This window comes from Chamaea fasciata, unplaced genomic scaffold (genome assembly GCF_029207755.1).
Source record: "Chamaea fasciata isolate MVZ Bird 193981 ecotype frontalis unplaced genomic scaffold, bChaFas1.0.hap1 SCAF_8, whole genome shotgun sequence".
Taxonomy (NCBI): Eukaryota; Metazoa; Chordata; class Aves; order Passeriformes; family Sylviidae; genus Chamaea; species Chamaea fasciata.
In genome coordinates, this window is record NW_027094093.1 from 28,830,962 (window position 1) to 28,858,666 (window position 27,705).

At 41.4% G+C, this 27,705-nt stretch overlaps 2 protein-coding genes across 3 annotated transcripts in view; both read right to left on the bottom strand.

Annotated features, from left to right (window-relative positions):
• Positions 1–1,075: 1,075 nt before the first annotated feature.
• On the bottom strand, positions 1,076–22,251 carry HACD2 (3-hydroxyacyl-CoA dehydratase 2). The gene is made up of 7 exons (XM_066190272.1): positions 22,096–22,251; positions 15,916–16,033; positions 15,605–15,623; positions 12,794–12,882; positions 6,684–6,805; positions 5,830–6,008; positions 1,076–5,128 (listed from the first exon to the last, which is right to left on the bottom strand). The coding sequence occupies exons 1-7, from the start codon at positions 22,224–22,226 to the stop codon at positions 5,046–5,048; spliced, it is 741 nt and encodes a 246-aa protein (XP_066046369.1). The 5' UTR covers positions 22,227–22,251; the 3' UTR covers positions 1,076–5,045.
• Positions 22,252–25,209: 2,958 nt separating this feature from the next.
• Positions 25,210–27,705, bottom strand: part of MYLK (myosin light chain kinase) — a 197,323-nt gene continuing 194,827 nt past the window's right edge. For both annotated transcript variants that reach the window (XM_066190273.1, XM_066190274.1), the window contains one exon: positions 25,210–27,338. In XM_066190273.1, coding sequence (XP_066046370.1) covers positions 27,082–27,338 — 257 coding nt within the window. In that variant the 3' untranslated portion in view covers positions 25,210–27,081. The remainder of the gene's footprint in view (positions 27,339–27,705) is intronic.

The following is a 27,705-nucleotide window of genomic DNA, read 5'->3' on the forward strand; positions in this document are numbered from 1 at the left end:
GGGTGGCTTGAATCAATCACTCCCAGCTGTAGAATTGCTCAGTTCACATCACATGAAACTGAATCACACAGATATTCACACCTTTTTATTTTACATTCAGCAGCCCAGCAAAGATCCCTCCTCTAGTCTGATGTCAAGAACTGCTAATGCTTTAAGATGAGCCTTACACATTATTGTGACATTAACTTGCTGACAACCACAGAACCCTTATGCTTTTCAGACTTTTTACTGTCACCCTAGGGAACTAAAATTGTTTCCACACACATTGTTTTCAAAATGCAGAGAGGAAACACAAATAGCCAGTGATAGTTGCTGTTAAGGCACAAACAGAGAGCTCAGCACCTCTCCACGGCACAGCATTTCCGAGTTTTTAATTACACGGCAGTGCTAAGTCACAGCCGTCATGCGTAGGACACGTGCTGACGCTGGGCATGACAACACCATTTCATCCCGTCTTCAGTCAACAAAAAATCACTGTAGTTGTGCAATCTTATGACAAGCATATGCCTAGAATAATAGCACTCACTCTGCAGCTACCACTCAGTTCCTATCAGAGGATTATAACTTGTTATTTATGAGCATTAATGCCATCTAGACGCAGTTTTTAAATCTCTCTCAGGAAGTGTTAAAAACGCTAACACCGTTGCCGTGGTAGCAGACATATTATATTTAGTAAATGAACTCTGAAGTATTCTGCTGCGTTAGTTAAGCATTCCACTATATTTATAATACTCAGTTTTGTTTTTGAAGGGAACCATCAGCATCCAGAGTACAGATAATAGCAGGAGAACAAAGAGCTCACACTCAATTGAGGATCCCTCAGGAAGTTGTGTTGACATAGTCAGTTAAGGTGTTGTTACAAGCCCTTCTTTTGAATGTGGAAAGCAGAGTATTAATAACAATATGAAGTTTTTTTATTTCTTTTGTCTGAGCTCCAGAGCTAGATATGCTAGAAGAACTTGTAAATTAAAAGGTACACATTGTATACAAATGAATAAAAATACAGCCCTAAAGCAGATACTTGTAAAGAAACTTGTATCCGCTTTTGTTCCTTAAACAGTAACAATACAACGTATTAGGTTCAGAATTATTTTATTTGGATTATAGCAATTAGTATCACCGATCAGTAGGCCAAATCCAGGCAGAGAGCACAGAATCAATTTCACAAGGCAACAACACGGACTAGTATGTTAGCACACAAACCATTGCACTGCATTATCAAGTTGAAATATCTTTCAACCATGCATAAAAAAATCTATGCTTAATCTTTCAGAGCTCCAGGTAATATCAGATTCCTAAATATACAAAAAATACATTTAACTTATAATAATCTTAGTGAATCAAGACTTATAAAATTACAATTTTATTCTTCACAACATAGAAAAAAATACAAAAATGACTGTATATAGTTTTCACCCAAGTTTCACTGACATATACATCAAAATATATGATTTGATGTATACTCATGAAAATTTTACGCTGAAAGATAGGTTTTAAAATGACACTGCAGATTGGTCCACATAAATGCCAACCTTCATAACGATAAGGAAAAAAAAACCCTCTGATAAAAATATCACATTGTGAAAAATTACAATTTACCTGCACTGTAACCTGCAATCTTACTGTAATTTACAAATACGAACATTTGTACAATTCCAGTTGTAAACTACACACTGGTGAAAACCTTGGTCTTTTGGAGGGTAATGACTAACTCAGAGCTGACATGGTAGAACAAAGTGCTGTCAACTGAACCAGCGCACATAACAGAGAGTACCAAAGCAGGGGAGGCCTGCTGCTTTGGATATGCTGATAGAGAACATGCAAGCCAAGTAAACAGTCTGTGGGGAAAACAAACCCCTCTGCATCTGTGACACAGGACCAATCAAAGCTTCTAGTATAGAGTTCATGGAAGCCACTTTATAATTTCAGTGACAGATGAGGGAAAACTTCTTTTATAAGGAGGAGAAACCCCACATGTGTCAGCAAAGTCAGTATTAGGGAACAACCCAAACAGTTTTAGGGCATCACACTACAGCTCTCTCTAGATTACCTTCCAGTGATTTCCAAGGAAGATAAACTTGAAAAAGCACTTCCAAGATGAAGCGCTAAATTTCTGTACATAGCAACTGCATGTTCAGACTTAAGAATATAATTTACAAATCAACTTTGCTGGTAAGAATTCGTACTGTGAAAGCAACTTCTTTTTCTTTTGAAAGGAAAAGTAACTCCATTTTCTTTTAAAAGGCTGTAGTTTATTTGCATTTGCATCATAAATTGATATTTTTAATGAAGTAAATATTCCATAGTAAAGCCTATTCAGCAAAGGTATTGGTTGTAGAAGCTTTCTCCCTACTGGCAGCTTGTTCTGCTTTTCCATGGTGCCAGTGCTATCTGCTGTAGATCTGTACTGTATCTTTCTCATCAACAGAGCCAGGAGTTTGTTTCATGCAGGAGTATTACACAGCCATTTTTTATCTCCAAATTGGACCAACAAATTTGAAACCAAATCTTTTATTTGGGCACAGAAATCAAATTAAGAAAAGTTCAGGAGCTGAGCATTGACAATATCCAGTAACCTAAGTACATCAGGAAATCAGATCTTTTAGATGACATCCTTCAGAAATATTGGCATTAACTTCTTTAATAGCAAGTATAAGCAAAAGGAGATGTTTTGTTCAGAGGTGGAAGTTTATACTTTCAAACAATGAGTTCAGAATAATATAACATTTCTCAGATCACTACAACAAAGCACATAACCTAAAAGAGAAATGAACTGAATTGTTGCATCTTTGAATCCAAAATAATTTTGAGGTTGTATATGGCCACAGTAATAGAATCACAGAATTGTTTGGGTTGGAAAAGACCTCCAAGATTGAGTTCCAACCATTACCCTAATACTGCAAAATCCCAGTAAACCATGTCCCTAAGCACCACATCTTCTGTTTTTTTAAATACCTTCAGGGATAGTGACTCTATCACTTCCCTGGGCAGCTTGTTCAAATGCTTGACAATCCTTTCTATGAAGAAATTTTTTCCTAATACCCTATCAAGACCCTCCTTAGAACAACACAAGGCAGTATCCTCTAGTCCTATTGCTTGTAACTTGGGAGAAAAGACCAACCCCCAACTTGCTACAACCTCCTGTTTTTTAATCCAGTCAATAATTGGCTCCAAAATGTTGAACACAGAAGCAAAGATTATTCTTGTCTCTTGTCCTCTCTCTGCTTATAGCAGTCCTGTTTGTGTTGAACAGGAAAGGCTCCATATAGTCAGAGTTAGGAAAATTCAGTCCCTTTGACTGAGCCAAAGAAAATTACTGAAAATGCCAAGTTGGTTTTTTTTTTTAATATAGCTCTGACAAGCATAAAGCTAAATAATTGTAAATCCAGCTCTTCCCAACTGCTGGAACAGAGAGTCTGTGTCCTCAGTACTTTCCGAGTAAATTTGTGTTTAGGGAGAGCTGGGACGCGTCAGACACAGCTGGGCCGTACCAGGGGAGGTGCTGGCAGGCACAGCCCGAGGCAGCACTGCAGGTAGCATGGGAGTGGTCACACCTCATTTATCCATTAAGCCATGTCACAAGAGGGAAGCCAAAGAAGCCCACTTGGTCTTGTCTAGTGACTCTGACTGGATGCAGACAGGACTATTTGGCCATCAATTCCTAACAGAACAAAGCCATAACCTACGTTTCCTTTTGTCTCTGCTTGGACATCCATTCATTTCCCTTCTCCTTTTGTTCCTTTCCTTCCCCATCCTTCTACTCCCAATCAGAAGTTTCTTCTAGACTTGGGGCACAGCTCACACGGCACTAGTGCTTTCTGCCTCATCACAAGGCTTTCTCAGCTCTTTCATTTTCCTTCTACCTCCCCAAAGGAAGGTTAAGCCTGAGAACCCAGAGAAAGCACCTAGGAGGATGTAACTTTTTGTGGTCTTCTAATCTTTCCAAAGAACAGATGAGGGTGGCTTGTCCAGTCTGCAAAGGCAGCATGTAACACGTGAGATAATCTGCCCTGCAAGGAGCAGATTATGATTTTGCAACACTTCGGAAGTTGAGTGCCTAGAACTGCCTGCTTGGATGTGCCAGAGTGATGACCTCAGTCACATGAGAAAAGTCAGGCTAAGGAACAAGGCCCCCAAACACAGTAGACCAAGCAGTCCTCAGCACTGAAAGATGAGTATCACAGACAATGACTAGAGATGACAATTTATAGTAAAAAAGGAGAACTGCACCTATTTCTGAGTGACCTACCTCCTTATATTGTTTAGATTCATTACTGATACCATTAGAAGTATTACAGTTAGTATTAATTTTATTTTGTTTTAATATGTAAAAATGTATTCAGGGATGCAGTACTTGGGGTAGTTTTAATGTTTCAGATAAGAATTATGGCCTCTGAATTAATATAAGCATTTGAGTGATCAGCTTAAACAAGATCTTCAGAGAACGCACTCTGGTCAGACACCGTACTGTTTAAATTCCTGAAGAACCTCATTCCCCTCATTTTCCGTAATTGGTTTCTTGTTCTTGTTCCCATCACCTTTTAAATACACAACCTACCTTTCTAAATTCAAAACTTTGCCCAGATTACATTCTCCACTGAAGTCCCTGACATTATCCTGAAGTATTCCAGAGCACATTGTTTGCTTTCGCGGCAATACATACAGTTTCTGGCATGCAGTCAAGCACTTAAAAAAAGAGGTATCAGTAATATAATCCCAATTCAGGCATTTAGTGGATACAACTTCATCACTCATACTGCAACCTTCAGGCATTTAGTAATAAATGAAAACCATTTAGCACATCATTTAAGGAAAAGGTTAACTGCCAAGCCATATAAAGTTTAAGTTTTCTGAAGCACTGCAAGCTGAAAATTATTTCAACGTTTGACATCCTGGAATTTCACTGAAATCAGATTTATTGGTTATTCTTGCTAAATTATTGGTCTTTTACCTCTGACTTATCTTGGTATACTCTTTACAAATGTGCTGGGTATCGAAAAACTGCAGCATTTTGATGTTTGAAAAGTTCTGAAAAAGAGTTGGAATTACTCTGACTTCTTATGCTCTTCAGTGTGGGAGAGTACTTTTCGCCTCTGATGCAGCATGTGGAAATACAGCTGAGGGAATACTGAGGAGAAAACAGACTCAAGTCAATGATGTGTGAAGAGAGGCCTGCAAGATGAACAGTCACATGCTCAAGGTCACCAATTCTCTATTAGAGCATGTGTTTATCCACATTTTGCTTAAGTTTTCTATTGCCTTTTCCACTCTAAAGGGATGAACTGATATTGTTCTTAGGCTTCAGGTATTATTAATTCTTTTGCTAGAGCAATCACATCCTTAATTAAATGCAAAATGCCTTATTTAACTCTAAATGCAGAGGCAGATGACAAAAATTGCCTTAACTGCATGCACACAATACAAAGAAAACAAACAGACTGCAGGGCAAAAGAAGTCCTTCAAGAGAAATTTCCAGACTTGTTTGATTTTTTTGTAATTCTAGTGTCACTTTTTCAGACTCTAAGGCATTTTATACACATCAGTGCCTCTTTCATCTCTCTCTCTACCCAGAGCTTTTTCTCTTCTTATTTCTAAGACTATGGTACACAGTATGTTTGCAGAACAACAAAGTAGGGAATGGAAAACATACATATACAAACAGCAAAAGCTGAAATTTCCATGAGATACTAAACCTTCATGAACCATGCAAAAATTAAACAAAGTCATCAGCAGGCTAAATTGGTTACTTCTGTGTATGGTAATCCCCCAACTGTTTGCTTTTCCCAGTACAGCTGTTAATACCAAGAAACCTAACAAACTCATACTTACTTGGAATGTAAGAGATCATGACCAGGATCAGGAATGTATAGTAGTCAAATGAAAAATTGTACTTGTTAGGTAAACTAATGGAATACAAGCCAGACTGCCTGACGAAGGGTAATGCAGCATATATTGTGAGTAATTCGCCTGAGACTCCCATTGGATACAATACTATAAACAAAGTGTACCTAGAATGAAACATACACAGAAAGAATTAAAAGTTATGACAAACTCTGACAAAATTTGTTAAATCATATTACAGCTATTCAGATTTTGAATTCTCCATTCAGTATGTATTTTCTTAAATCTTATTTGATTAGAGCATGGCAAGGTATGAACATTATTGCAAGGTAAGTATTCAAAGAGCAATAGTTTGGAAATATTTAAAGATTTAATCTGAGAATCTAAAAACTATCTTTAAAACTATTCTCCACATACACACAATTTATTACTTTGATTTCTGAAGTCTTTGGTAGAGGTCATTTTACTATTTAAAATGGGGCCAAATATAGTTGATGTTAATCAATGAGCTTAAATATTATTTCAAGGAGAACCACTGGATTCAAGAATTTCTGCTAAATGTCAGTTTACTTACTGTCATCCCTTACTGTTAAATATCAGTTTCTAACAAAAAACTATTTTGTAAATGGAACTGACTTCAGAACAAACAACTCTTTCAGCTTGCAATGCAATAGATTTTTGTAACCCGAAAAGCTGCTGGAAAGAACCTAGGCAGTCGCATTCACAAAGAGGGCAATTACCTGAAGGCAGAATCTAATTTTTTGCACTGCAACTGCTTTACAAGATAAATACCCCTGTCAGATCAGTGCTTTAAGGCTGTAATTTTTTATTATGCTACCGACCTGGCCCATTTGATGAGGTAAGGGAGATGGTTTAACAAGCTAAACGTGTAAAAAGAGTAACGGATTATCTCGGTGATTGTCCAGGCCACTACAAACAAGAGGACACTGTCTTCAGTTTGTACCTGTGAGAATGGAAAAAAGGCTTTGTATGAACTTGAGCATTACCAGCATTACTCACCAGACCCAAGAAAACCTCAAAGAAATCCATTCCTGTGGGTTGCTTTACTGCATCATTTTAGAGAACACTCCAAGAATGAGCTTAAAAGCAACATTAGTAACAATAGTAAAAAACCCTTCTTATCGTGCTCTGTATTTTTCTAGTTGCCTAAGAATAGCTCTGCTTCATGACTGGGTACCTTAAGCTCTCCTATTCTGTGCAAAGTAAATTGGCACAAGAAACCCCTGATATTCTGAGTATAATTCTTAACTCTTCCCATTCCTATAGAGTATCAGCTTCTATTTCAGCCCTATGATTGTCTCCTAGTGCAGAAAGAATGGTCTAACACTTGATACCTGGTTTACACTTTATATTCTGATACTAGTTCATGGTACTTCTGAGCAGAAGCACTGTTTTCCTTTCTCTGGTCAGAAACTGGGTCCTACTTTTGAGCAACAGCAAAACAGCTAACACCAGATCTCAGGCTGGGAGAAAAATGATGCTCAGATTGTCTCACCTCAGGTAAGCTTGACAGGTACCTGATTCACTGTTCCTTCCTCCATTTTCTGCTTATTGTAACTAGCATAGTTCCTCTAATGTTACACTCAAGGCAGTATCATGTCTCACTGCTTTACACCTCCTGGAGCTTTTATGTCAGTCACACATCAGTGAACCAGCTGTAACTCCCTCCACATTCTAACCCTGCTATCAGCCCAGTTGGTCTGAGCATGGTGCTAATAATGCCAAGGTTGTGGGTTTGATCCCTGGATGGGCCATTCACTTAGGAGCTGGACTCAGTGATCCTTGAGGGTCCCTTTAAGCTCAAAATATTCTGTAATAAACTGCCTTTATCTGTGATATTTATAATCCTCAAAAGCACATACTTTAAAATTAAGAGTTACATTTATTAGATTATGGAGCATCATTATGAGGTTCAAGTTCCAGATGGATCAAGTATATATGGGGTCGCTTATCCACAATACAAACTCTTGAGGGAGCAGACATGATTTTTATGCAGCCTTCTCCCTCTCTCCCCTCTTCTACAGAACTCCCAGCTGCTCCCTTGAGCCCAAATTCAGTGGACCGTGGGAACAAAAAGAGCTCAACCACAGGGGCCCATATTTTCTCTTTTCCTCAAACTCTTGAAAAAAGGGAAAAGGAAGTCAGGAGATGAGGGGTGGTGCACTCTATTCATCTTGGACAAAGTACAAACCAATAGAAAAAAAAAAAAGGAACAAGAACATTTTTACATGTGGACAATCAGAAAAATTTTAATAGGAGGGGACTGATCATATACTTTTGGCTAAAAAAAGGGAATTTTTTTAAACAGGAATTAGCCAGTAAAAGCTTTGTTACAGACTGCAAAACCCAGAAAAACTTATACAGAAGTCTTGAGCTATCCTGGAATGCAGAGCTGCTGGTAATCTGTATTGTGCTGTATATCTATGTTCTGCTGCATGTAACATTTCAGGTCACTTTTACTGCAGTTTGCAGCAAAAGCATCTTATTTTTTTTTCCACATTCTGATAATTTGTTTATACATTAATCTCCCTTACATCATCATAAAAGAGCAAAATCCAAAAATTATTTGAAGACATTCAGAGAAAGGACCAAATCTATTTTTACACATTGCTGCAGTATCCTAATCCTGTTTGAGGTCTGCTTTATAAGCAAGATTTTGTTCTCAACACGGAAAAGTGAAGAGCACTTCGCAGATGCTGCTGTTCCAAAGGAGGAAAGTGCTTGACAAGCACTCCAGAGCTGCATCTTCTGGTCAAATCGGGAGCAGCAGCTTAGTGATGAGTGCACCTAAACCTGTGAGTAACAGGCTTCAACCTGTGCTTTAAATCCCACTTCTTTCCCAGGCTATGGTAAAGTCAAAATGCAAAAGTTTGTAGCTTGAAGTAGCATCCAAGGATATGAGCAAGGACAAGAAACTGGGACGTTAACAGTGAATCACACACATGGAAGTAGAAAATTACAGCAGTCACAGTCCAGTTCTATCACATGACATCTCTAACACTGTCTCCAAGGTCTGGTCTCGCCCCTCTCCTTTGTATTTTAAGTTATTAAAACACTTCACACCATTATGAAACACACAACCCTGTTAGGTCACTTAAAGAATCACTGATTGTGCCTTCATCGCTTGTGTCCCTACTTAAATAAGAAAGAAGACTGGAAAGTGGTGGTTATCATTATAAAGTCTGTTTCTTGCACACTCACATAGCTGTCACCAGTCTGTCACTATCAGAACACCTCTTTGAGCACTGAGAGTTTTTCAGTACTTTAGATAAAGACGACCGAGATGAACATTATCAAACCCCTGGGAACTGATTCACTAAACAGTTTCTCAGGAGTCTTATGCTTTCAGCCACTGCTAATGCAGCATTTGCATCATTCCTCCTCCAGGCTGAAGAGAGGACAAATACACAGTAAACCTTTCATAAACCACTAAGGCCAATGCTCCCTGAGAATCCAATTCTTCTTCCACTACTTTTTTTCATGCCAGTCTTTCAAGGAAGTCTTAGACACAAGTCAAAAGACATTTTGTACTTTATTTACACCTTATCTCTCCAACTCTCTTAATAGGGGGTCAATCAAACAATAGGCACAATATTTTGGCATGTGCTTCAAGTCAACATATCATCAAGGGGAGTCTTGAATATATTTTCGCTTTTCCTAAATACTGTGAATGGCAGACAATGTTTGCTAGAATATAAAAGAAACCACTGTCTTTTAAGATGCAAAGATGAGAACTGGGAGTTGACAAAATAAAGCCTGAGAGGTTTTTAATGTTCCTTAAGATTGGAAAGGGAAATTTCTCTACGTTAAGAGCAACAGTTTGACAAATTTGCAGAAAATTTCAGCTAAACACATAATTAAGCAATCCAATGCAGAAGAGCAAAACCAGCAGCACTATGCAAGTGTAATGATGGAAAATATTGGAACAGCACGTCTCTCTCCAAAGAGCTGGTTCTCTGGTACAGTAATTAAAAATAAAACATAAAATGAAGGGAAAAAAAAAACCAGAAAGCTTCACAGTAGGCACAAAGGGCCTGACAGACTATTGTGTTGTATGGTATTGCTCTAATTCTATATAGATATAAAGCAGTGATGAGGCAGGTTTTACAACTGTACTCAGCCATTCAGAGTTTTGACCCTTCCAGCATGGACTTTTTACTACAACTTAGTCCTAAATATCCTAAGTTAAGATGTTCTTCCCTCTTTTAAGTAAGCATGCTTTACTACTCATTGAAGATACCAATTCCCAACTGCAGATACTAGAATCCCAATTACCAGTTCTGCATGATATATGTTATTTTAACAGTATCTCTTGCCTGTGTGTTCTACAAAAGTTCCTCTAAATATATATTACACTTACTTGCAACTTTTCTGTAACTGAGCCCAATGGGATAAGCAAAAAATGCCTGCTGACACCATTTTTTAATTACCCATCAGCACTGGGTGCAGAATTATCTATCAGAATGGAACTCCAAGGAAGGCCTGCCATGACGTAACCAGATGATCTCCTTGCTCACACAAATTCAAAAAGACCTCTTTTGAACTGAAGGGCACTTTCTGTTCTCCTATGCCTACTACATCCTCCCAGCTCCTCACACCAGGCTGCTCATTCTCCACCCTCCTTTGCAGGGGAACAGTAAAATGCACTGAACTGGCCCCTTTCTGACCTAATGGCCAGCACTGATGACGTGCCAGGCCCTCCACAACACCAACAACTTCTCCTACAGTGCAGGTAAGGAGAATCTCAGTGTGCAATGCTTTAACTTTTGCCATGCTTTAACATTTATTGTGAATAACTTCATATTGAGTTTAACAACACATCAGCACTGAAGTCAACAAAAAGCACAAACAAGTTAGTGGCAAGAAGCATGCTTCAAATCACATCACATTTCTAGAAGTGTATCCTGACAGAAGGAGGGATGCAATACACATTTCTTCTTTTAGCTGTATTATATACGAAAACAGTCTGGAAAAGCAAAGATACTGAACAAGTCTCACTCAAAAAAGTTAAAGAGGAAAACTGCATTTTATTTTACAAGAACCTTATCATGCAACTGCATTGCTTACAAGTTCCATAAAGCTGTGTGAGAATTTAATCCTGGCCTTCAGCATGGAGCTCACTTGTGCAGACAGCCCTTTAGAGAAAGTAGAACACTTGTGACACTTGCAATACATCTCCCCAGATGAGCCTGCAGGCTGCCTGGTTGGGGGAAGGGGAGGGGTCAGAATACAGCCTCTTATTTGATTTATTTGTTCAAGTCACAGGTCAGAAACTCATCACAGGCGTCCTCACCCTCGCTATTCTTATACCCACTTTCTAAGACATTAAAAAAGTAACAAATAATACAGTCTCTTGCAAGACTTTAACCAGAAGACCACACAAGTGTGGGGGAAAAAAAATCTGCATGGAATATTGTTGAAAGAATCCTTGTTAAAAGACAAATGTTTGGCTAAACTCATTGCTCCCATTTTGTCTTATTTTGTTGGTTTTCTCTGGTGAGAATGTGGGCATAAGCTTCAAAAAAACCTAACCCACAATCATATTACAGGTTTTTCTTTGATGTGTAACAGACAACACATGGAATAATTCTAATTCATCCAATTTAACCTTTAATATTTGGGTTTCTTCAAAACTAGGAGCCAATTCATAAAACGGATTACCACTGTTCTTTGTGAAGCATCAGATATTCCAGCATCATATAGACAACAAGCAAAACTCAAAGAGTATTTATTTTAAAGTATTTTATACATATATATAAAATCTAATGTCTTGAGATTACAGCTTGCATATTTTTGGTTCAAAACCTAGTTCTTATTCTGGTGAATTAACAGGGAAATCCATTAGAAAATGGGTTTTATGTTTATTGAGAAAAATAACATTCCTCCACTTCAAGTAGCATGAAACTAAAGCTTTACATGAACAAGAACCACAATACCAGAAAGGACTGTCAATTGCTAGGAACTACAGTGACTTGTGTTACTCTACATGTGCATGGATGCTCTGATAACAGGTTTGGAGGAAGGAAGAGAAAGTGGCTTCCCTCGAGACTTCGTAATAAAACAAGCTCCCTAAGACATTGTCCGTGTCAAGTCACAAATAATGTTATGCATAAAATGACTGACGCTTATTTCAGGCACCCATGCTGACACTGGTATCGAGAATAATTTCTTTAATGAGAAGAAAACCAGTAAGAAGAGTTGGCTAAAGTTACAGCAGAGATGCAGCATATTTGGGCTACTAAAAGGATTGAGATGACATGAGTCAGTCACCACAACCTGTACCAATTAAAGCATGTCTAGATTTTTAAAACAGCTGTCAGGAATAATCCTGAAAAAACATGGCTTCCAAAAGATTCTAGAGAGATCTGCATAAAGTACAGCACTATCTGGTGTGGTGAGCAGTGAGAAAAAACACACAGTCCCCAAAAATTACTTACATTTGAATATAAGAAAATGAAATGAAGGACAGAGGAAGGACTATCCTGGAGAGTGACAATGGAGAGCATGGAGGCACTGCTGTGCGCAAACAATTGAGGGGGAGTTTCAGGTGCCACAGGAAGTGAATTGCATATGCAGGAGGGCAACGAGATTTTGCTTTTAATTATGGCACTAATGAGATGAACACTAGAAGGCTGTACCAAATTATGTGTTCTGTATTACACACTGGAAGCTGTTTAACTCAGTAAGGACTGCAGAATCTATCCAGGAGCTAGATGTCTTACAGGGAGAGAATCAGACCTCGTTCCGTTTGACTGTCAACAAAAGATGACATCAGATCTATTTTTATTTCTTTTGATCCACAGAAATTCATATGAACAATTTCCCATGTTGAGATACAAACAGAAGACATTTTAAGGACAGTAAGACAGCAACCAACACTTGCTTTTCAGCATGGATCAATAGTTTTCTATCAGTTTGTAGCTTGACTTACCTCTTTTACACTATGTGTTACTGCCCACGTCAGGAAAACCCTTGACATCACTTGGAAAGCAGTCAGAACAACAGAAGAGGGAACAATGCCTGGAAGATATTTTGCAATTAGTAAATATTCCTGACTACCAGCGTGGGAGGTAGGGGTGGGGAAATAAAACACAGCTAAATCAAAGTCCAGTTACTTGACATTTCTGGAAGGAAAGCATTTAATTTTTTAAAAAATTTGAAAATACAAAGTCAGTCCTTCAGTGTGTTTATACAGTGTAATGCAGTGTAATTCCCTGGAAAGTCTTTCTGAATCAAAATGCAAACAAATGTAACTGATCTTGTTTCAATGACAGCATATTCCTCAATACACAGAAGAGCTCAGTAAGATAATTTCAATCAAACAGCTTCTGGGATACAATCTTTCAAATAAATCCTGTTTGATTAAAATAATTAAAAGTACTGTGATTTAAAATGTAAAAATAATAAATATGTTTTGCACTGTATATCCCAAAAAAGCAACCACCAAAATTTTTATTTTTTCAGAAACACTGATCGAGGCCATATTTTGACAGATGCAAAGTTTGTATTTCCTTCCTTGAAATACAACTCAACCCCCCCCCCCCCCCAAAAAAAAAAAACAAAACCAAAAAAACCCCACCAAACCAGCCAACCAACCCCACAACAAACAAACCCCTGGGAACAGCTGATGCACTGGCAGGTGCAGAAGCAACTTGAAGGTTTTCTCAAGGAAGCAGGTATCACTGGTTCTTCCAGCAAGTTCTGAGGTGTCAACTGGCCTGCCATTAAAAGGACCCTACACAGCCAGGTCTGACAGAGCAGGAATAGTTTTAGACTGCAAGATTACACAAAATTTCTAAACTTTGCATCACAGAGTTTTATTTTCTGCCAATAGCTAAATGATGTGGAGCAGGTGTAGCTCCTAAGATATAGTTAAAAGTGCTTGCAAAGCTAATGCAAACCACAAGCAAGACAACAGCCTCAGAAAGATGTAGAGACCAAAGAGGAAAATAAAATAGCAAGAAAGAATAAGAAAAGTCAAAAGCAAGTTTCAGTTGAATTATTTTCACTGATATGTTTGGCTTCTTTGAGAGGAAAAAGGAAAATCCTAGACATAGTTCTCTTCACTTTTATCACGTTGTCTTGGTCTCTGGGCTACATGCTACCTCCTTTTCAGGTAGAGATCTGCACTTTTTAAATCTTTGTCATATGCCAAAGTCCTGTTCTCAACCATGCTCACAGACAACCCCCTATCAATCTTCATATTTTGAAGGACCTCACAGATGCTAACATTTCAGACTGTACTGAAAAGATGTGGAGAGAAAAGTAATGCTGATACACACAGCCATCTGTCACATATAAGCTCTTCTATTGACAGAGAATTACAGCTCTGGTTAGAGCAATTAGTTCAGCAGGGGCAAAGGAATCTGCAAATTTCCTGTTTCTCCTTGCACAGAAACTTTTGCTACAGTCAGTAGGACTGCAGCAGACAGCAGCAGTGCATCCAGCTGTGCAAAACCCCCTCACTTTATTTAGCTGACAAACACTTCCATTAACAGAAAAAAATACAATCCACAGCCAGTTATAAGAAAACCAGTCTTTTGCAAAAGAGCTTTGTTAGGGAAAGCAAGAAGATAGAATAATAAAGGCATAAAGGCTGCCACTTTCCCCTAATGGCTCTCTCTAAAATTAAATTGTGCTACTAAGGATAATTCGGGCCAAATGGATCCACACCTCAAATCAACTGAGCCAGAATGATTAGTTTTGCACACAGGCAGGCTGTATAATCATCTTATTTGCTGTTCTGCATCAGCCTGGAAGGTGAAACACAGCACTCTCTTCTACTACTCACTGATTTGATGGACATAGACACCCAACTGTGAGGAAATGATAATCCAGTTACATTTTTTACACTCTTAGATTTAGTACTAGTAAACACTGGTGTCTGCATACCAGCTTAGGTTAAGAAAATAGCAGAACATAATGGATTTGGAATGGTAAAACCAGCATTTTATCTACAAGGTTTTCTCTCCAGTGTTCTAAGATTTAACTTTTCCTTCTTGCCACTTGTTAAATAAGACCTGAAAAATGGCACATTTTAATATATTTTTTGACTTTTTTTTTTCTTTTAAATATGGTTTATTCTGGTAAAAAACAGTAATTGAGATTTAGTAAAATTAAACAGCATTGGAAGGACTGCCTTGGCAACACAGGCAAATAGATGATACACACAGTTTACTCTGAGAAGCCTTTACATTAATTTGAGGCGTATAAGACCATTCATTTCTTGGGCTGACCTGTGCACAGTTTACAAACTGCCTTTTTAAGACATTTTCAGAATAACCGGATGACTCAGGAGTGTCAGAACTACTTCATCAGCGACAGAACCAGACTGCCCTCTGCTGACACGTTCCTAGCACCAGTTCTCCCAACGCCTCACTTGGTTATTGAAACACCCCACAGAACTCACCAGGCACCTACAATCCAACACCCCTACAGCATCTGGCTGTCTGGCCAATGATGAAAAACAGCAAGTTTGTAGTTGCAGCTTTAGGAACCTCAATGCCATCTTACTCTTTAAATAGTGGCTAGTGAACATTCAGATAGGAGCTGAAGCACTATTTTATTGTTTTCTGACTTCTCAAATTAGGGAGTAAAAAACTGGAATGTATTTCAAACAAAAATTAGTAAGTTATGCAAGAATTAAATTCAGCAATCACAGACTGTAACGTTTTTCTTGTCAATATATTGCTAAAAGTGCAGTCTTTTATAAAAATAATAAACTGAAAATTTGCAAGCTTACCAAGTGCACAGTGCAGAATCTAGAACAAAAAGAAAAATTGAAATCACTAACATTTCAAATTAAGCAATTCAGACACATATTTAGTTCTGTTACAAGAGTTTAAGATTCAGTATTTGCATTTCAATGATCAAGATTAATATTTAGCTCTGCTGCCCAAGCTAAATAGCAGACAGTAAAACCCCCTCACGACTTGCTAAAAGGAAAATTCAGCTTTTGTGTGAGCTCTTCAGCAGAATTAAAGTAAATGTAAGAAATACAACACATTCATGCAAATATTAGTAACGCCTAATAGGGAACAGGACTACACCCACCTCAAGCAAAGCTCCAGTTTGGAAGAATTTCAGGGGCTTTTCTATTGAATAGTAAAGGCTGTGGTAGCTGCCTTTAGCCAGATATGCCCGAACTAGACCGACTGCAATAACGAGCCACCTGAAAGACAGAAAAAAGGAGACATTAAGCAAAGCACAAATGAAATCTTTAATCTCTCTTTTGATAACTGAGAAAGTAACAGGCAGAACTGTCCTGAAATAAGTAACACTGGAAATGTTAAATACTTGCATCTTCTACAAATTTATCCAAGTGAAACATGATGTATTTTTAAGCACTTTTCAGCACCAACATGGTACCAATATCTCTAACGTCTCAGTTTATTTTTCAGTGAGCACTATTTAATTGAGATATGGAATGTATTCATGGCAGACTAGAATCACATTTTGTTTAGTTCAGGCAGAAAACCCCTGACAGCTAGTCAGAAACCTCTTACCAACTTACAGCAGCATGACATAAACAAGATTCAGAAGGAATTGATTTTAGCATTTCAGTTCAAAGTAAACCCCTAGACTTTATGAGAGGTCATTCAGCTTAGTTGGTAGCATATATTGTATAAATTATATTGTATAGATAAATAACTGCAAGGAAACTGAGCCTGCTGAAGCCTTGAAGGCAGCATGGCCATTCCCATTCCAGTTTTCATTTTTAACCAACAAATATATCTGAGCCTGTGTAAGCAGTGCCCATTTAACTGCTACTGGATGTGAACAATGTGACCTGTTAACCCTGCTGATTTTCCTTCAGGTAGTTTAAACAAACCTAAAATATTTTCATCCTGGCTGACAAAGCTTTCACCAACTACCACAGCTGTCCAGAGCTGGTGCTTGCCCACAACATGAGAAATTCTTCACTCAAGTCTATGCCAAGCCACAGCAAGGTGAGTGGCCAACCCTGATCAAACACTTTACATTTGGAAGTAGCATCTCAACTTTAGTTTCCAATTGCTTTTGGCAAACATGGGGAGAAGGGGTTGGTTGGTCAAGAAGAATCCATATCAGGGGCTCCCAAACTTTTCACTGATAGGCTCATCCTGGCTGTCTTACACTCCACTACTCTGAATGCCACCCCATTTTACCTCCAGCTCCCTTCAAACCCCTCGTGTAAATTCCTAAGTGTCTCTGCTAACAATTCACCTCAATGTGTAGACATGCAGCAAGTCCACTGACTATGCAATAGTTTTTACCCTTTGGAAAAAAGTGTGTAGCTGTGGTTTTGTAATGGGGATGGATGAGGAAATTCCCTTAATTAACAGCATAATAGAATCTTACAAGTACCACACTAGCTTGGATATTGCAAAGGATGTGCACATATTATCCCAAATGTAATAATTGTTTGAAACACAAAGTGAAGTTCAGATTTTTCAACAATAAGTAACTCTGGCATCCAAGTTTGTGTTTGTAACAAAATCTGTTGGCAGAACTGAAAGAAAGCTAATTAATTTCTGCCTTAACTTCTGGAAGACATGCACCAAAGAAAAGTAGGGGGAGTGGGGAAGATAAATGGGAAACAGAAACAAGTTCTCCCTTTTTCATTGACAGGTTATTTCAGTTAAAGCCATCTCGCGAAACCAAAGGACAAACATTTGCCAAATAATTGCTGTTTACAAAGAATAAATCAGATTCATTTTGTACTTGGACTTCAGTGTAGAATAAACCAGCAAGCACTAAAGTATTTGTGATTCTCCCCTGCAACACCAATCGCTTCTTCTTTAGAACAGGGAATCAGAGCAGGCTGACACTGTGCTCTTCTTATCTGTCAAGTTTCCCTGTTTTTCCTGATCTTCCATGTTTGTTGGGAAACTGCTGAATTGAGCAATTTCTCCAGTTGCACAAGATGCCAGTTCTTGGCTGTGCCTGCAAACTGTTCTCACCTGAACCCAGAGACTGGTAAATCCCACGGCTTCCCAAGGAGCTCCAGCCTTCTGCTCATCTCCACCCTCGCGCCTGATCACTGACTCCAGCAAGACTGTACTTTCCATTCCATTTACTAGCCCTCAAAAAGCACTTGATACAGATCAGAGCATTAATCCACACGAAATTAAAAGCTGGGCCTAGTTTTTGGTGAAGCTTTTAGTGCCTCTGTCCTGCTTCTGTGATTCTTAAATAGTTCCTCACCCACTAAGTCTAGACAAAATGGAACAGGAGAAGGTGAAAGCAAGGAACATCAGCTGAAAATGGAACTTGGAAAGAAGTTTAGAAGGGCAGCAAAAGGCAGGGCTGTCTCATGAAAGCTCATTTCTCTGACCTACACACTGAACTGTGCCTGCTGGCCCAGCTGGAGTTACATTTCATTAAATTACTGCTACCCTGTCTGTAAACTCCAGACTGGACAATTACCATTCTTCGATTAATCCAGAATAAGAAAAATGAATACTGCACACCCGGAGTTTTTTTACTTTTGTTTGGTCAGACTTGATAGACAAGCTTTGTGCTCAGGTCCTTAGGCTAACTCCCTTGACTCTCTCACGGGTCATAAAAAGGCATTTTCTTATGCAAAGTTTACCGAGGTTCTGTAACATTTATGCAAGAGAATACAGCAGAGCTCTGCAGTGAGTGCACCTGAAAGGGAGAAGTGTACTCTGACTCTCAACAACCACTCACTGAAGACATGGACAATGAAACTCATAACCCAGAACACTCTTTGCTCAACACTGATTAACACAAACTCTTGCAAATTCAAAAGCTATTACATTACCATTGACCTCATTGAGTGAAACCCTTTTTAAATTCACTGTTTATACCGCCACCAGCTACTTATACCCAGAAGTACTAGTCAGTTACAGCACTTGACTAAAAATAAGAAACATAATCACCTTTTAAAGCAGCTTATCTAACATTTACACTTAGCTCTAACAGCATGCTCTCTCTCCCCACCCAGCACTATATTCAGTGATTTTGGACAAACACAGTTTTTAGGAAAAAATAATTTCTATGCCTCCAGAATGAGCTTCCCATGCTCAGGTCAGGCACAACTACACAGCTTCACACTGTGACGGGAAAAGAGTCAGCCTGAACACAAGAGGATCAAGATGCAGAGCTTTCTGGAGCTTAATGCTTTCAACCATGGGCAATCAAACCTGAGCAAGTACAGCTGAGAACCAACTGCAGGACTGGTTATCATACCCTGTTGTACTATGTTGGTCCCATTTCTGAAAAAAAACAAACATGGCAAGAGCATGCAGCTCCAGTCAGGGATCCACAGGTACACGTGCTTTTTCTGCTGTTTTGCTCTTGTAAAAACCATTGTATGTTTTTTTTTTTTACGTAAGAATCCACACACTACGTGCACTACGGCATAAAACTGGAAACGAGATCTATTATTTTTGGAGTAAGTTGTGTTTTCTTTAGCTGAGTCAAGATAAATGCAAAGTAAATACAGTAGCTATGCTGAGATTTTTCAACTGTTACTTGATCCATTTTAAATAAAGTTAATAGTTAAGGCAACTATGGTTTTAAAACATTTACTCTGGTACCTATTTACTGCACATCAACGCTGTTGTGTGCTTCAGTTTATAAGCCTTTTGTAAACCAAACCAAACAAACCACTTCAAAAAAATCCCATGTGCTGTTAGAGCACCACTACATCATCTGGGCACCTTGAATTTTTTGGTTTTTTCTTTTCACAATTCTCTTTCCAAGGCAGTGCAGTTGGAGAAACTGACTCTGATTGACATGGGGTCAGTAAACAATCACTGCCACCAGCTGTGTACCTATCTTTTGATCTTATCATCTGAACAACTGAGTTTCTGTCAACCAGCTCCAGAAAAACTACCATTTTAAAAGGCTTCACAATAATAAGAAAAAGACTGAGCTTTTTTCCTAAGCTCAATCTTGCATATTGTGGAATTTCAGCAGTGTCCAAGGGAAGCACAAACTCCTCATCCACCTGAAGAGAAATGATCAGGGAGAGCTCTCGGTGACCTACCCCAAAAGAAAAGTGAGAGACAACACAGAGAGATGACCACAGAACTCATATGGTAACTCCCCAAACTGCAGAAATCATCTCATCACAACCACATCCAGACAAAAGCAGCTCATGTTAAAGCTCCATAAATCACATCCACCCAAAAGTGGAATTTCCTAAGAGGTTTGGTGTAAATCAAGAAAACAGTGAACATCAAGATCAAGATTTACTTGACAGCAGAAAGCTGAATACAAGTTTGTGTTATTTATTTCTGAGTTTCCAGTGCTCAAATTTTTTTAAAATTTGCTCTTCTGAAGAAATAGAAATTTCCCATGTTCAGGAGCTTGTGTGCCATGACAAAAAGTTCATGACCACAAAGAAAACTTTCCATTTATACCACAGCTTCTCTCTCAGGTTTTTTATATCTTTTATAAACACACAAGTGAATTGCACATGAGCAGCAAAATAAGCAGGGAAATGCTTTTATTTCTTAGAAGAGTTCAGAGGTGAACCTCTTAACGTTGTGCAGGGACACCACAACAAAACTGAAAAGCCCCACTCACTGCCTGCAACGTGTTGTATTACTCATGTAATTATTTTTGATTGCTTAATTCAAACTGGTGTGCAATTATCCTTGACCTCTGAGTGAAATTCCCTGCAAATATCCTATGGAGCCATAAACCTGCTCAGTAACATTTCTCAGTAACACAGCTGTTGGGTAACGGGTTGTACCAAGCGCCTCACAAGAACTGAGCTCTCCCCGCTCCCCTACCTGTGATCCACACAAGTGTAAATATCTTGTAAGCTGAAATAGCACCAGCTGCCACCAGCAAAGACAAGAATTTTCACGTTCAACTGCCTTTTTGGAGTGGATTGTATCTATATTAATTCTACACTAACCTCCCCCCAAACATGACACTACCCTGTTAGCTCACCTCCTCACCCGCCAGGGTTTATCTGGCAGAAAACACGTTCGTTTGGGATCCATCTTTTCTCCTCCAACCCAAATACCCTCAGTCTTTTAAAAGATGTTTTTATTTTTATCTGGATTCCAATGAGACGCCACGGCCACAATTAGTTAAAGAAAGAAAAAAAGAAAAGAAAGAAGTCTCCTTTCTCTTTAGAGTCCCCAGTTGTCGCTATTTTTGTTTTTGTACCTAAGAGCACACCTGAGCAAGCACCAGTCTGCATTCTGCCATGCAGGGCAAGGGCAGAGCACCAAGCTGGTCCAGGAGCTTCCACGTCCCAAAAGCAGCTTCCAAGCTCAAACCACACAACAGCTGAAGAGTTTATGGAGAAATCTTGCAGGGCTCCAGACCTTTGCCTTTAACTACTGCTCTGGGTAAGTTGTATTTTCTCTAGTGAAAACCTGCTGGAATCTACACCACAGACACAGTGATGCAAGGAATCTAGAGCCACCTGGACGTGAAAATTGTCGCAGAGCAAATTAAGGTGTCAATTATAAGTCACGGCGGTTCCCAGGGAACAGGCACTGGGGCCGCTGTGCAGAGCTCGATGTGGAAGGGGCTGTCAGAGAGGCCACGCTGCGGGCGGGCCGGGCACCGCTGAGGGCTCAGGGCGGGCCGGGCTCCGCTGAGGGCTCACGGCGGGCCGGGCAGCGCTGAGGGCTCACGGCGGGCCGGGCTCCGCTGAGGGCTCACGGCGGCCCGGGCAGCGCTGAGGGCTCACGGCGGGCCGGGCTCCGCTGAGGGCTCACGGCGGCCCGGGCAGCGCTGAGGGCTCACGGAGGGCCGGGCAGCGCTGAGGGCTCACGGCGGGCCGGGCAGCGCTGAGGCCGGGCACAGGCTGGGCAGGGCCCGCACGGGGACAGGCTCGGGGCACTCAGCCGGGTTACGGTCACAGCGCACGGCGCAGAGCCGGGACAGCGGGAAGGCAGCTGAGCACAGACGCGCAGGAGCCCCTGTCCAGCACGAGGAGCAGCGAGCGAGGGGCCGGCTGTGCGCTTTAGCGTTACCCCGAGTGCGAGGCAGGGCCGCCACAGCACGGGGGGCACAGCCGCGCATCCGGACCCCCCACCCGGGCGGTGCAGCCACACGGGCTCGGGGCGGACGGGAGCGCGGGCACGGCGGCGGGAGAGGCCGCTGCTCTCGGCCCGGGCCCGCTCCCTGCGGCACGGGGAAGCCGCCCTGCCCGCCCCGCCGGACCCACCCGCGGCCGCAGCCCGGCCGAGCGCAGCCCCGCGCCCCGGCGGCGGCCCCGGCCGGGGAGCTCCGCGAGTGGCCCCACCCGGTCCTTACCCCGCCGTCATCACCACGTTGTAGATAACGAGGTAGCCCGTGGCCAGCGCGCCCGGGCCCTTCCTGCGCCGCGCCTGCTGCCCGCCGTAGCCGTTGTCCGCCCGGCTCCCGCCGCTCCCGGCCGCCGCCATCTCGCGGCTGGCGCGCCCCGCCCGCTCCGGCGCTCGGCGGGCGCGGGGCGGGACTTCCCGCGGGCCGGGCGGGGACGGCTCTGCGCAGGCGCGGGGCCCGCCGGGGCTGTGTGAGGGGCCCCGGCCCGGGTCGGCCGCCTGTTACTCCAGGGCTTTCTGGGGCTGCTCCAAAACGCCCGTCTGCGCGGAGAAATAGGTGTGCCGTGGCCTTAAATGCGCTAGTTGGTAAGGTTGTTTTTGGAGTATCTCGGAGGTTTTTATCTCTTTTATAATATAGTTCATAGGAGAGAAGACTGAGAGGCGATCTCCATTAATGCACATAAATATCTCAAAGGCGGGTGTCAAGAGAATGGTGCCAGACTTCTCGGTGGTGCCCAGCGACGGGACAAGGAGCAGTGGCCAGAAACTAAAACACAAGAAGTTTCACCTCAGCATGAGGAAGAACTTTACTTTGAGGGTGACAGAGCGCTTGAACAGGCTGGCCAGCGAAATCGTGGAGATGTCTCCTTCTCTGGAGACGTTCCAAACCCACCTGGACGCGTTCCTGTGTCGCCTGCTCAGGTGACCCTGCCCCGACAGGGGGTTGGACGGGATGATCTCCAGAGCCTCTTCCCACCCTAACGATTCTGTGATGCTGTGTGAATAACAAGTTGTAACTCGTTTCCTGCTGAAGCTCCCTACAAGAGCAAAAGCCTGGAAAGCGTTACTGTCCCAGCAACAAACATAGACGCGTCCATGTCAGGGCAGACAGAACTGCCTTTCTGAACAGCCGCAACAGAAGAATTTTATTTTTCCTCCCCCACAGAAATTGTAAACACGTTGTGGAGTTACTTCTCCACTCCCATAAACATCTCTCGGTTTATTTCCCACACATGTCGTGGTGCAGTCCCTTTATGAGCAGTGCAGAATAACAGCATAAGCCTCAGTCCCCATCTCAGAAAATTCTGCTTCCATGTGAGTATTTTTGTGGCCTAATAAATTCATGTGCATATCTCTTGCAGACAACGGCTCAAAATGCAAAGAAGATTTACGAGAATTCCATTATCAAACAGCTATGTTTTACTGCAGTATTTCAATTAACATACCAAGAAATTTTAGAGAAACAAATCATTCATTATTCATGTATGCAATTAAAAAATAAATAAATTTAAAAAATTCTCTGTTTGCAGAGTCTGACAGTCACTGCAGAGGAGAGGGCTGTGCAGTCCAATGCTGTCTTCCTTGTCAGCAAAGGGAAGCAGGGACCCAGCCGACAGCCTGCCATGCATGCAATTAGCAAAGGTCTTCTCATTAACCAGAAATATGCACAGGATGCTTGGGAGGTTGTACAGGACGGTCGTTAAGTAAATTAAGTTTCTGCAAATCCAGAAACACAAGTGGAAAACAGCAGCCAGTCCCAAATTCTCCATTGTCTCTTGAGAAGACTGAATGTCATACAAAAGAAATACAAGGAGAATTAAGTGATCCACCTCGGGCAGTACCAGTGTCTTGCATAACCTCTGCTGTTGGGGTTTCAGTCCTATGATACCCCAAGAGTGGATTTCTTTATACTCTGTATATATACTATATATATATTCTTCATTATACAAGCAAGGCAAGGTTTGTAGAAAGAGGTAATGCCTTTTATTAGACCACAGCTGGCAAATTGAGACGGGGTTTCAAGTACATAAAATAGCTTTCTTCAGAGGAAATAGAATTCTATTCTTCAAACAAAACAAAAAATTCAAGGTCAAATACAGCTTGGAGTCAATTACTCAGAGCTGAATCAGATGTGTGTCACGTAATTTTGGAAGTAGAGGTCATTGTTTCCTGCAGAGTGGAATGGATGTGAATAGGAAGCTAGAGGGAGATGGTAAACTCCTTGAAATATCCTTGGGGCAAAAGAAAAATAGGCAGTTTATAGCCTGTGGAACACAAAAGGACTAGTGAAGGAGGAGGGGAGGGGAGGGGAGGGGAGGGGAGGGGAGGGGAGGGGAGGGGAGGGGAGGGGAGGGGAGGGAAGGGAAGGGAAGGGAAGGGAAGGGAAGGGAAGGGAAGGGAAGGGAAGGGAAGGGAAGGGAAGGGAAGGGAAGGGAAGGGAAGGGAAGGGAAGGGAAGGGAAGGGAAGGGAAGGGAAGGGAAGGGAAGGGAAGGGAAGGGAAGGGAAGGGAAGGGAAGGGAAGGGAAGGGAAGGGAAGGGAAGGGAAGGGAAGGGAAGATTTGTGCAGGAAGAGCAATTCTGAGTCTGTGGGCTTTGATACCCCGTACATGCACACACAGACCTTGCTGTGCCCGCAGAGCAGCCCAGCAGGGCCAGACCTTTCCCTGCTTCAGGCGTGTGCTGACCTGGATGGAAACCAGCAGCCACTGAACAAAGCCTGGTACATTCGCAGGACAGAGGGGCACACCTTGCAAAGATGGCTCTTTGAACGGCTGAAGATTTGCTCAAGAAGCATGTTGCTACAAGCAGGGTGTTTGCACAATCTTTGCTTTAAGGAGAGTCTGTGTGCTCCTGCATGGTCTGTGGGGACGTGGGCTGCATGTTAGCAGAAGTCTGAATAAAGGCAGCGCAAGCAGATTTGTCTTTTTCTCTGTCTTTACAGTTTTTAGAAACATTGGTCTAAGTCCATATCTACATTGAGACTTCCCTGATTTTTTTTCTCTCTTCCTCCCACAGTTGTTCAGAACTCTATGTTTCCCCATCATACGGGAATTCCCAACTGTGAAACAAACCCAGAGCTGCCCTGGTGCCGCCTCCACGTTCCCCCTGATGACACAGACGTGGCAGGCCGTGAGTGCCAGCCCCAGGCTGTAGCTGGTGGTGCTGGGGCAGAGCAGCCTCCGCGCAGCGCGAGCCGGGGCAGGAGAAGGCACAGCACCACAGACATCAGGGAGGCTCCGCTGTTGCCACCTCACGGGTTTGCGTGGCCAGCAGCTCCCAGGGGCAGGAGGGGAGGCTTGGCCAAGGTGAACGCGGTGACGCCGCAACAGAGCATACGAGGAGTGTGCTTTGTGGTAGTATTTATTTAGGAACCGTGAGTAACTACAGCCGTAGCGGTCTCATCTTTGCAATCCTGATGGTTTAACAAACAGGGAGAACATTAGCATATTTTTATTAAGGTACAAAATACACCCCGTTGTTGCCTAAAACATTAAAAAAAAAAAAAGTGAGGAAAGCTCTGTATGCTCTAAATCAGATTCCAAACCTTTCTGCATAAGGAATTGTGGCAATACTGTGTTTAGTATAACAAGAGGTTTTTATCAATCGAAAAGAAAAGACATGCTGGCAATCTGAATTTAGCAACAAAGAGTAAAGCAGTTACAAACCGTCGTGTCATCCACATTAGTTGAGCTTTGAATGTAGAAGAGCAAATCATATGAAACACATACACAACTAGGTAATATCAAACAACCTAAGGTTGATAATGTACACACCTGTATTAAAGTACACTGACTACTTAATGGTGAGGATTTAAGGTAATGTCTTTTTTTTAGAAGAGGTAACCTTTGAAACGCAAATGGTTGCACTTTACACACAAAAAGTGGAAAAGAAAAAGAATCACTTTTGGAATGATACATAGATATAAGACACACTGGTTTTGGATTATGCATAATCACCTTGCAGCCTCTGATATTACCTCTGAACAACAACAAAAAAAATTTAAAAGTGCCAATACTGTGAAAGGAAAGCAAAATTACTAAGTCTGAGTGCGTTAACCATTTCTGAGAAAAAAAAAATGGGGTTTGGATTTTTTCATTTTGTTTTTCTGCGTTTTTAAAAAACGCAACAGCCTAACTGGTGCAGGTTCAAGACAAAAACAAGACAGTCAAGCTCATAAGGTAGAAATAGGTCCTATATAGGTTAAGATTCTTTGGAAATTGCTAAGAATAGAGGAATTTGTAATCCAGGCTACTGTCTTTTTGGCTACTCGAAAAAATCTGTGGGAGTTTCCAGCTTATCATCAGTTGAAATCTGTTTTGCAATTGCCAAATAAATGCAAGTAAAACTTTAACTAACCTGGGATTCCATTCACACACATGCACAGAGAAATCACTGATTGTGCAATAACCTGTTTTTTCACAGCAGCATATATATGAATCATAAGTCTTTATTAGACTGACCAGAAACACAGAAAATATTCTCAATCTTTGTGTTTTCAGTCTGTTTCTTAAGTAGGCAGCTGCAACTGCGCTGAAGTGACAGGCTCCATAAGGGAAAGATGACAAAGTGGGATCAGCTGGCTAAAAGCAAGATCAGGAGTATCTCAGGAGACCACCTGGATGTTTAATGCTAGCCAGTAATACAAGGGCACTAACAGCTCACTGACAGAGGCAGTGGAAACGTCTGATGGTTCGACTGTGAGAAATGAACCATGCCAACATACAAATTGCAATGCTGGCTGCGTCAAACCTTCTTCCCTTACAGAAGATACAGCTCAGGGGATAGCCTATTCCTCAGGACTGGAGAGATTCACTGCATGTCTGGCCAACGATTCCTTTAAAGTAGATCTTGGGGAGCCAACTTAGCTGCGGTTTTGGCTGAGAAAAGTGATGGTAAAGAGCGATGAGCTCAGTAAATAGACTGTTTTTCTATAAGATGTTGAGAATATAACTTGGTTTCCATACATTTGATTTTAAAAGCAGTCTGGGCAACTTAACTGATGGCTTGCTTAAAGTCAATCCAATCATGCTAGCAACTTAAAAAGCCTGATGGTTTGAAGTAATGCCCATACATAAAGCTAACAGGTATCAACTGATCATGCTGAAATAACAACCCCCCCAAAGACCTACGTTTCACACAAGGTGCTTTTGATAACTTGGTTTTCTGAGCCTTATAAAGAGAGTCTTTAAATATTTAATTTTTTTTAGCCTTGTTTCATTCTTCCTCCTCTTCATCTTCTTCTCCTTCTCCCTCTCCTTCTTTTGCCATTGTTTCCACAAGGAGCTCTGCGGTGCACGTGGCTTCTCCAAGGCTGTTAACAGCTTTGCAGGTGTATTTGGCATCATCGTCCCCACATACTTCAGAAATAGTCAAAGAACAGTTCCCTTCCTCATCGTAGTCTATCTGGAAGTGACGGGACTCCTTGACAGGCTGATCATCCTTGAACCACATCACCTCAGGGTCGGGATAGCCTGGAAGAGCAGAGAGAGAACAGTGACTGCAATAAACGAGCATTTACTCAGTACTAATTACTTTATGCTCCAATTCCTGTGTACGGACGTGCCAATGTGTTGATAGACAAATATTTCATTGACTTCTATGGAAAATAAAATGTAGATGATGTGAGGCTTTTTTATTTCACATTTACCTGAAACTATTTTTCATGAATAGCAAAAACTGCTCGTGAGCACTGCGGTACTCGGCGAATTCCTCCTTCCAGTCCTTGAGCAGTGCCTGCAGACAGTTTTTTGTGTGCTGGAGCCATCAGCCAGCAGGGAACTCCTGACGGTGCATCTGAGGCTCACATTACACTGCAGCCTCTCCGGAGACAACAGTTCC